This window comes from Pecten maximus, chromosome 13 (assembly GCF_902652985.1).
Source record: "Pecten maximus chromosome 13, xPecMax1.1, whole genome shotgun sequence".
Lineage (NCBI taxonomy): Eukaryota > Metazoa > Mollusca > Bivalvia > Pectinida > Pectinidae > Pecten > Pecten maximus.
This window is the reverse complement of record NC_047027.1, coordinates 25,400,101-25,410,859: the sequence shown is the minus strand read 5'-3', so window position 1 is coordinate 25,410,859 and position 10,759 is coordinate 25,400,101. Positions and strand designations below refer to the sequence as shown.

Here is a 10,759-nt window from a genome sequence, read left to right as displayed (position 1 = left end):
TCACAGACGTGGTTCTTACATCCTCCCCCACAGACGTGGTTCTTACATCCTCCCCCACAGACGTGGTTCTTACATCCTCCCCCACAGACGTGGTTCTGACATCCTCCCAACAGACGTGGTTCTTACATCCTCCCCAACAGACGTGGTTCCTACATCCTCCCCACAGACGTGGTTCTTACATCCTCCCCCACAGACGTGGATCTTACATCCTCCTCCACAGACGTAGTTCTTACATCCTCCCCCACAGACGTGGTTCTTACATCCTCCCCCACAGACGTGGTTCTTACATCCTCCCCCACAGACGTGGTTCTTACATCCTCCCCCACAGACGTGGTTCTTATATCCTCCCTCACAGACGTGGATCTTACATCCTCCTCCACAGACGTAGTTCTTACATCCTCCCCACAGACGTGGTTCTTACATCCTCCCCCACAGACGTGGTTCCTACATCCTCCCTCACAGACGTGGTTCCTACATCCTCCCTCACAGACGTAGTTCTTACATCCTCCCCTACAGACGTGGTTCCTACATCCTCCCTCACAGACGTAGTTCTTACATCCTCCCCTACAGACGTGGTTCTTACATCCTCCCTCACAGACGTGGTTCTTACATCCTCCCCCACAGACGTGGTTCTTACATCCTCCCCCACAGACGTGGTTCTAACATCCTCCCCCGCAGACGTGGTTCCTACATCCTCCCCCGCAGACGTGGTTCCTACATCCTCCCCCACAGGTGTGGTTCTTACATCCTCCCTCACAGACGTGGATCTTACATCCTCCCCCACAGATGTGGTTCTAACATCCTCCCAACAGACGTGGTTCTTATATCCTCCCTCACAGACGTGGTTCTTACATCCTCCCCACAGACGTGGTTCTTACATCCTCCCTCACAGACATAGTTATTACATCCTCCCACAGACGTGTTTCTAGCTCTCTCGCTCACAGACGTTGTTCTTGCTTTTTACATCCTCCAAACAGACGTTGTTTTTCGTCCTCCCAAACGATGTTTGTGACGGTATTGGTTAAACTGTCTCAGAAACAATTTGCTGTGAAATAAATTATTTTAAGTACCTTGTTTATTTCCAGTGTTTCTGATAACATGACAGAGTGTAAATATTTTACACTATTGTTTTGTTTTGTTTTGATATTCTTAATCCTTTATCTTAACTCCTTTAAACAAATATGTTGATTAGAGATGGCCGCTTTTTCATTTTCAATTACATTTCAATTAATATTTTCAATCTGTATCGAACGAACGTTTAAGTTTTAAATCTGTTGATTTTTTTTCTCTCTCGTCGTTTAGCATTATCTCTCTTTACCTCGTGAATAATTACGTTTTATTTCTCTATTGCAGGTAGACGGACATTAAGGTAAGTGTTATTATAATCTCCATCGATATAATATTGTATGATATGATTATCTTTACCGTTTATATGTCGCGATGTTGATTTCCTTAAATAAAGTCTAGGTATATGTGCATACCCAAAGCAGTAAATGGTTATATTAAGGAATACTAAAGATGTAAGCAGAATCAAAATTCAAAATTCAGTAATTAAGGGCATTTACACCTCGCGCCTGTTTTTTTATTATTATTATTATTATTTTTTTTTTTTGCATTTAATACCTTTTTAATGAAAAATTATGCATTTCTTCATTCATATCGATTTATGTTTCTAGGGAGATGAAAGGCAGAGAAAAAAATCCCGTGGCTGAAGCAGGTAACATTACCAAAATTGTTCAAAATAAGACGAGGAAAAATAATAAAAATGGTTCAGTCCAGTATATTAAGCTAAGCCGATTAACTTTTAAATACAAATGAAACTCTCACGTTGATTTATGGTATCTGTTTTATTTTGTTACCTCCTGTTTCTCCAATACAAACAAATAACCATGTATATACACAGCAGAATCTTCACAAAACTTACGCTGAAATTTAGAAAAGCTCAAAGCTAATCTTCATTTGCCGTTTTGTGTGACATTTTTTTTGCCTTGTCAAATATGTTGACTTGTTTCTGTCCCTTAAACACATGCCAACATAAATATCGGTGTTAATTTGTAAACACCAAAAAACATAGTTATATCAGAAAAATCCCTCGAGTAACAACTTTACAGACGCAACTTTTATTTCATTCCACGTGTCATTGTTTTTTACTCAACAGCAGAACAACCATATATTGTGACGTTTAGGATTTGCTGGGTTTTCATTTCAATATGTATTATTTCATAGGTGTAAACCTGCCTCTGTCTCCTGTAGGACAACATGACATTCCAACAGAGGGGTACGATTGAATTTCCATTTTACGTTTTTATTAATCAGAAATGTTTATTTTGACAAAATTCAGTATTTACAGCTGAAAACAAAATGTTTAAGATTATGAATTATGTTTTTATAGCATGCCTTATGATGTCTACATTGCATACCATTTCCGAATGAGATACCCTCATTCATTACTGTCAATTTATTTTGTTTGTCACATCTATGATGTAAATATTTTCCAACAATACTGGACATGAATGTGATGCATGATATTCATGTACATGTTTTGATCTGAAAGTTTGTTTTTTTTTGCGAGATACTATGACACATCTGTAGCTTAATCTAATGTTGCCGACTATGACGTAACACATTTAGTGACGTGAGTATAAACACCTGTAACTGACTGGTATGTTTGTGATTTTGTTGATCAGATCACATTATGACGATTTGAACCTTGAGGAAAGAGAACCACCATCAAACTATGATTGTCTTGGTAGTAATGCTTCAGGCAAGTCGAATGTCATACTGTTGTTGAACTGATGACAGCTACATTTTTCAATGATGTAGTGCTTATTTTGTGGGGTAAGACGGTCTATTGGTTACTACTGAGTTAAATGGAAAGAGACAGGGCTGGTAATGGAAGGCCGCATAATCACACATTAGCGACGGATATATATTGATTAACTTTTAAATACAAATGAAACTCTCAAGTTGATTTATGCGATCTGGTTTGTTTTGTTACCTTCTGTTTATCCAATACAAACATATAACCATTTATATACACAGCAGAACCATCTAAAATTTCACGCTGAAATTTAGAAAAGCTCAAAGCGTATCTTCATTTGCCCATTTTGTGTGACATTTTTCTTTTTGCCTTGTCAAATATGTTGACTTGTTTCCGTCCCCTAAACACATGCCAACATAAATATCGGTGTTATTTTGTAAATACCAAAAATATAGTTATGTCAGAAAAATCCCCCGAGTAACAACTTTACAGACGCAACTCTAATTTCATTCCATGTGTCATTTTTTTTTACTTAACAGCAGAGCAGCCATATATTGTTACGTTTAGGATTTGCTGGGTTTTCATTTCTATATGTATTATTTCATAGGTGTAAACCTGCCTCTGTCTCCTGTAGGACAACAGGAAATTGCAACTGAGAGGTATGATTGAATTCCCATTTTACGAATAAATAAGAAATGTTAATTTTGACAAAATTCAGTATTTACAGCTGAAAACAAAATGTTTAAGATTATGAATTATGTTTTTATAGCATGCCTTATGATGTATACATTGCATTCGATTTCCGAATGCGATACACTCATTTATTATTATCAATTTACTTTATTTATATTTGTATAAATACATACATTGATGTCAGTCTATAATTGTTTGTTATTATATGATGAGAGGGGCATTTGGACCACTCGCATCTTCCATTGTTTCTGGTTGTTATGTAAATGGGCTAACATTGAGGGGTCAAGAAGGTGGTCCATATCTAGGCCACGTGATGGAAAATTCCCAGGACTTGACTGACCTCTGGTCATTTTGGCTGAAGCGATATCAGCTTTTGTTTTTTCCAACAATACTAGACGTGAATTGGATGCATGGAATTCATGTACATGTTTTGATCTCAAAGTGTTTGTTTTTTTGCGAGATACTATGACACATCTGTAGCTTAATCTAATGTTACCGACTATGACGTAACACATTCAGTGAAGTGAGTATAAACACCTGTAACTGACTGGTATGTTTGTGATTTTGTTGATCAGATCACACTATGACGATTTGAACCTAGAGGAAAGAGAACCACCATCAAACTATGAGTGTCTTGGTAGTAATGCTGCAGGTAAGTCAATTGTCATACTGTTGTTAAACTGATGACAGCTACATTTTTCAATGATGAAGTGCTTATTTTGTAGGGTATTACGGTCTATTGGTTACTACTGAGTTAAATGAAAAGAGACAGGGCTGGTAATTGAAGGCCCCATAATCACACATTAGCGACGGATACATATTGATTAACTTTTAAATACAAATGAAACTCTCAAGTTGATTTATGCGATCTGGTTTGTTTTGTTACCTTCTGTTTATCCAATACAAACATATAACCATTTATATACACAGCAGAACCATCTAAAATTTCACGCTGAAATTTAGAAAAGCTCAAAGCGTATCTTCATTTGCCCATTTTGTGTGACATTTTTCTTTTTGCCTTGTCAAATATGTTGACTTGTTTCCGTCCCCTAAACACATGCCAACATAAATATCGGTGTTATTTTGTAAATACCAAAAATATAGTTATGTCAGAAAAATCCCTCGAGTAACAACTTTACAGACGCAACTCTAATTTCATTCCATGTGTCTTTTTTTTTTTTACTTAACAGCAGAGCAGCCATATATTGTTACGTTTAGGATTTGCTGGGTTTTCATTTCTATATGTATTATTTCATAGGTGTAAACCTGCCTCTGTCTCCTGTAGGACAACAGGAAATTGCAACTGAGAGGTATGATTGAATTCCCATTTTACGAATAAATAAGAAATGTTAATTTTGACAAAATTCAGTATTTACAGCTGAAAACAAAATGTTTAAGATTATGAATTATGTTTTTATAGCATGCCTTATGATGTATACATTGCATTCCATTTCCGAATGCGATACACTCATTTATTATTATCAAATTACTTTATTTATATTTGTATAAATAAATACATTGATGTCAGTCTATAATTGTTTGTTATTATATGATGAGAGGGGCATTTGGACCACTCGCATCTTCCATTGTTTCTGGTTGTTATGTAAATGGGCTAACATTGAGGGGTCAAGAAGGTGGTCCATATCTAGGCCACGTGATGGAAAATTCCCAGGACTTGACTGACCTCTGGTCATTTTGGCTGAAGCGATATCAGCTTTTGTTTTTTCCAACAATACTAGACGTGAATTTGATACATGGAATTCATGTTGATGTTTTGATCTCAAAGTTTTGTTTTTTTTTTTTTTTACACATCTAGCATCTGAAGCTTAATCTAATTTTACCGACTATGATGTAACACATTTAGTGACGTGAGTATAAACACCTGTAAATGACTGGTATGTTTGTGCTTTTGTTGATCAGATCACACTATGACGATTTGAACCTTGAGGAAAGAGAACCACCATCAAACTATGAGTGTCTTGGTAGTAATGCTGCAGGTAAGTCAATTGTCATACTGTTGTTGAACTGATGACAGCTACATTTTTCAATGATGAAGTGCTTACTTTGTAGGGTATGACGGTCTATTGGTTACTACTGAGTTAAATGAAAAGAGACAGGGCTGGTAATGGAAGGCCGCATAATCACACATTAGCGACGGATACATATTGATTAACTTTTTTTTTTTTTTTTTAAATACAAATGAAACTCTCAAGTTGATTTATGCGATCTGGTTTGTTTTGTTACCTTCTGTTTCTCCAATACAAACAAATAACCATTTATATACACAGCAGAACCATCTAAAATTTTACGCTGAAATTTAGAAAAGTTCATAGCTTATCTTCGTTTGCCCATTTTGTGTGACATTTTTCTGTTTGCCTTGTCAAATATGTTGACTTGTTTCCATCCCCTAAACACATGCCAACATAAATATCGGTGTTATTTTGTAATTACAAAAATATTGAGTTATGTCAGAAAAATCCCTCGAGTAACAACTTTAAAGACGCATCTTTTATTTTATTCCATGTGTCATTGTTTTTATTCAACAGCAGAACAGCCATATAATGTGACGTTTAGGATTTGCTGGGTTTTCATTTCAATATGTATTATTTCATAGGTGTAAACCTGCCTCTGTCTCCTGTAGGACAACATGACATTCCAACTGAGAGGTACGATTGAATTCCCATTTTACGTTTTTATTAATCAGAAATGTTTATTTTGACAAAATTCAGTATTTACAGCTGAGAACAAAATGTTTCAGATTATGAATTATGTTTTTATAGCATGCCTTATGATGTCTACATTGCATTCCATTTCCGAATGAGATACCCTCATTCATTACTGTAAATATATTTTGTTTGTCACATCTATGATGTAAATAGTTTCCAACATACTGGGTATGAATTTGATGCATGGAATTCATGTACATGTTTGATCTCAACGTTTTTGTTTTTTGCAAGATACTATGACACATCTAACATCTGTAGCTTAATATAATGTTACCAATTATGACGTAGCACATTCAGTGAAGTGAGTATAAACACCTGTAACTGACTGGTATGTTTGTGATTTTGTTGATCAGATCACACTATGACGATTTGAACCTACAGGAAAGAGAACCACCATCAAACTATGAGTGTCTTGGTAGTAATGCTGCAGGTAAGTCGAATGTCATACTGTTGTTGAACTGATGAAGTGCTTGTTTTGTTGGGTATGAGGGTATATTGGTAAATAGAATTATGATGGACTTATCGCTCGTTCGAGTCCGAGTAGGGGCAATCCTTTGTGTTCCCTTCTGGTTATGATACGTTGGATTTATACGTCAAAGGACAGTGCTGGAAATTTTCAAGCGGTTTGCGCCGAACGATAGGTCCGGGTTTAAGCTCTCAATGGAATGAAATGAAAAGAGGCAGGGCTTGTAATTGAAGTCCCCATAATCACTTGGTTTGGTTTGTTTTGTTTAACGTGCCAAGTTTTGGAGGTGGAGGAAAGCCGGACTAACCAGAGAAAAACCACTGGCCTACGGTCAGTACCTGGCAACCTCCCAACGTAGGTTTCGACACTTGACACCCATAATCACACATTAGCGAAGGATATATATTGCTGTGATAAAGTAGTTTATAAGAATTTTGAATAAGTATATATCTTAGTCTGAACAAAACAACACTCATAATGATTGATAAATGAAAATGTTTCTATATAGTAATTTTTTCTTTGCGCCGAATGGCAGCTCTGGATGGCGGCTCTCAAAGAGATAAGTGAAACGAGGCAGAGCTGTTTGCTAAAGTCTAGATAATCACAACTTAGAGACAATTATATATTGGTGTGATAAAGCAGTATGTAAGGGCTTTGAACTATTATATTATTGTATGTCTTTGTCTGAGGAAATAACACTCGTTATAATTATTATATCAAAACGTCTCGCGATACTTAGCTAAACCGTTCTTGAAATACGCTATCGTAATATTATCCATTGACTCTGTTTCAGCCAATGTGAATACACAAGCTTCCACTGACGACAGGTTTGTATGGTAGATTTACTTACAAAGAATATAAGTATGATGTATACTTTAATCTCAAATGTGAACTGTACATACTCTTTTTAAAAAAATCCATTACATATATTGTAAGAGTAAGCACAGACCAGCCAAGGCCATTCGACAAAATTATGCATATGAAAACAATGTTCAATAAAATAAAATTCAAGCATATTACAGCATTGCTTAATATTGCAGAATAATGTTGAAAAGACTCTCTTTTATGTACATTCGTACTGTATTGATCATACTACGATGTCACAAGTATCATGTGAGACGTAATCGTGAAATCAGTGTAGATGTGTTATGTGTTTATTGAAATAATAATTAATGAGTAAAAGTAATCAAATCAAAGCACATCATTTAATCGGAATGATTTTTCCTCTCATTCTAGACAAATGTATGAATCCCTTGGCACAAGAAGTAATGCGGCCGTATATGATGAACTCGAAGGTGCGTTGTCTAAAAAAAAACAAAAAAAAACCTCTTTTGCGTTTTATGTTATTGAATATACTTATTAAGATGAATTTTTGATATATCATGGAATGTTTTACTAATATGAAGTTTAAATTCTCAGAACGTTCCCTTTACAGGACCAGCAAGCCGCGCTCACGTTATAATCTGAAGAGACAAATGAGACTTGTGTCAATTCTGCGTTCACTTAACGTCCTAATTAAGCAGATGCTCTGACGTTGTATATGTCTGATACGTACGTGATGAAGTAACAGGTATACCTGATTATTTGGAATGACATTGTTATGAAATAATCATTGTAATATTCAATGATGTTAACATAAAGATTCTTAATTAAAATTTCTGTAAAAAATTATATGATATATATGCATTTAGATAAACTTTGTATGAAGAATAAATATTTTTTCATAATCTACTTTTTAACTCACATCGATCACTGACTGTTCAATCCCCCAATGTACATTAAGTTTCATACTTTTAAGATTCGTGTGCTGGCGAGTTCGTAGCACAGGCCTATGTCTAGAGTTAACAGGAAATCTTTACTTCACAATGAAGTATAATTGTTTCGTCTCCGTCATTCACCACTTCATTGCTAAGTGACTATACCGTCTGTATTGCCTTATCTCCTGAGAATTGTGTATGTGCCTTAATTGAACTTGGCGGATTTAAAAAAGCATCACTGATGAACTCTCTAACCAGTGAACAGCACGTATAACATTGTAGTGTTTTTGACCTACTTACGTCTCGGAGCAATGACTAAACACTATAAAGCCAGAGCGACTTCGACGACTGGATAGACAAGTAATATTCTGAAACACACAAACACGTGAAATAAATTACTGAAAATTACTGAAACATCTAAACATCTACACGATAGATGTTGGCTATTATTTTATCTTCGGTTGACTCCTTATGGGTTTAAACTAATTATTAAACATCAAGCTTATTTAAGAAATACTTAACGATGATTCGTGTATTGTCGCATGATATACAACGAGGACGACGATATTTTGCAATTAAATTAATAACGGAGGCCGCAGGCCTGAGTTATTCATTAAAATAGCAAAATATCCGAGTCCGAGTTGTATATCCTGCAACAATACACGAGTCAAAGTAGTAATAGAAAAACGGCAACGAATCCCCGGGAAATGGCTGTTACAATTCACAAGAAACGATAAGGCGCGTGCTAATTAATATTCAAAAGCTGACGTCAATTCCAAGCCGTTTCGATAACTTTCGGGGATGTCGGCCAGCAATTCATGCAGAAATGCTCTCCAAAGTTTGCCTGTGGAAATAGACCTTACAATATATTGTTTAGCAAAGTGTGATCTGGGTGGATAGAAATGAACAATCTGCCAGATTTCTCCGTTGTAAAAACACGGTCTCCAACGTACTAACGTTTTGGCGCCGCCATGTTTGTTTACAAATGCACGATTTCGGAAAGGAAAGATTGTAACAGTCGTGACTCACGAGCGTGTATTATTGACACGAGCGTGTATTATTGGAAATTGTTATCTGACTCACATCGGTCGACTGTAAACATGACTTCTAGGTTTGAAGACATAAACGATGACGAGCTTTTGAATCTCATAGAGAACAGAGACTCAGCTAATACCAGGAATATCATCAAGGGTTCTGTGAGTTATTAAATTTTGAATTTCAGACTGTTTTTTGTTGTAATTTATTCAACCCGATGGTCAAATAACAAAACAGTTGTTCCATGCTCCTCAGTCAACAGTCAAAGTAGTTTCCACTCGGTGTTCGTACTGACAAACCTTCGGCCTCTGGGAAACAGTTTACCTGGTCGGTACCAACACCTCGTGAAAACAGTTTTGACTGATGAGGCACGAAACAACTGTGAAATAATGCATGGTTTTAAACCAATCAAAACTGTCGTTGCATAGCAACCATGGCAGAAATAGTATTATTTGATAGTTCATTTGGACAGAAGTGAGATCCGTGCTGTTTTTCAATAGTTTTATGTCAAGAGAGAAGTTGTACATATTCTAATTAAAATTGGTGTATACGTAATACTGTAACAGTTTACAGAGTGTCATATTAAACTTAACGTAAGGTGTTTGAGCAGACACCTTTTTATGCGACACTGATCGAATTGTAAATTTGACTAACTTCCGTAAATAGTTACCTACATAATATAAACAAACGGGAGTTAAGCAAGAAGTTGTAGGTTATTTACGATGTTTGTATCAGTGGTTTCCCTTTATTCTGTATACACACAGGTAATACATATATCATACAAAATGTATGCTATGGTTTTATCAAAATCAATATCATTAAACAGGGACAAAGCACCAGACGAAACACAGATTAACATAAAACACACAAAAAAAAACAAAAAACAAAAAACAACAACAAAACTGAATACGGGATAAACCAGAAGTCCATTGTCTTTTCGTTCACAATAGTTCTGAAACATGCTTACAGTTGCTCTTACACGAAGATTAAACACTGTAAGTCTGACCATAGACTGATGTGTGTTCATTTAAAACAAATTTTGTAGATATTCGTCTAAGCATGCTGGTTAATGTCATGACTTGGATCTCTTGGTTAACATGAAGACCTTTAAAGATCTCAATATATTTTCATCATTTCGACTATAAAAGGTTGGCTTTGTCTTAGGTAACTTAAGATATCCTTACTGTACAATTTGGTTTCAGGTGTCTGGATGTGTTATTGACCCTTCATTAACTGTATTCCAGCTCCTTCGTATCTCTCATCTGACCCCGCTCATATATACATCTTTTTTCTTCACAAATAACTCTGTCAACAACCTTTA

General features: G+C 35.8%; 1 protein-coding gene and 2 long non-coding RNA genes across 3 annotated transcripts in view; all 3 read left to right on the top strand.

Moving 5' to 3' along the window:
• Window positions 1-10,759, top strand: part of LOC117340576 — a 145,425-nt gene that overhangs the window by 63,711 nt on the left and 70,955 nt on the right. Inside the window, exons 17-21 of the mRNA XM_033902336.1 lie at window positions 3,369-3,420; window positions 4,030-4,106; window positions 4,713-4,764; window positions 5,375-5,451; window positions 6,069-6,120. Of these exons, the coding sequence (XP_033758227.1) occupies window positions 3,369-3,420; window positions 4,030-4,106; window positions 4,713-4,764; window positions 5,375-5,451; window positions 6,069-6,120 (310 nt within the window). The remainder of the gene's footprint in view (window positions 1-3,368; window positions 3,421-4,029; window positions 4,107-4,712; window positions 4,765-5,374; window positions 5,452-6,068; window positions 6,121-10,759) is intronic.
• Window positions 1,359-2,726, top strand: LOC117341544. Its single transcript, XR_004535658.1, has 4 exons — window positions 1,359-1,369; window positions 1,677-1,717; window positions 2,227-2,278; window positions 2,688-2,726. It is a non-coding gene; the product is annotated as an uncharacterized LOC117341544 (long non-coding RNA).
• On the top strand, window positions 6,972-7,923 carry LOC117341545. Its single transcript, XR_004535659.1, has 3 exons — window positions 6,972-7,000; window positions 7,440-7,473; window positions 7,883-7,923. It is a non-coding gene; the product is annotated as an uncharacterized LOC117341545 (long non-coding RNA).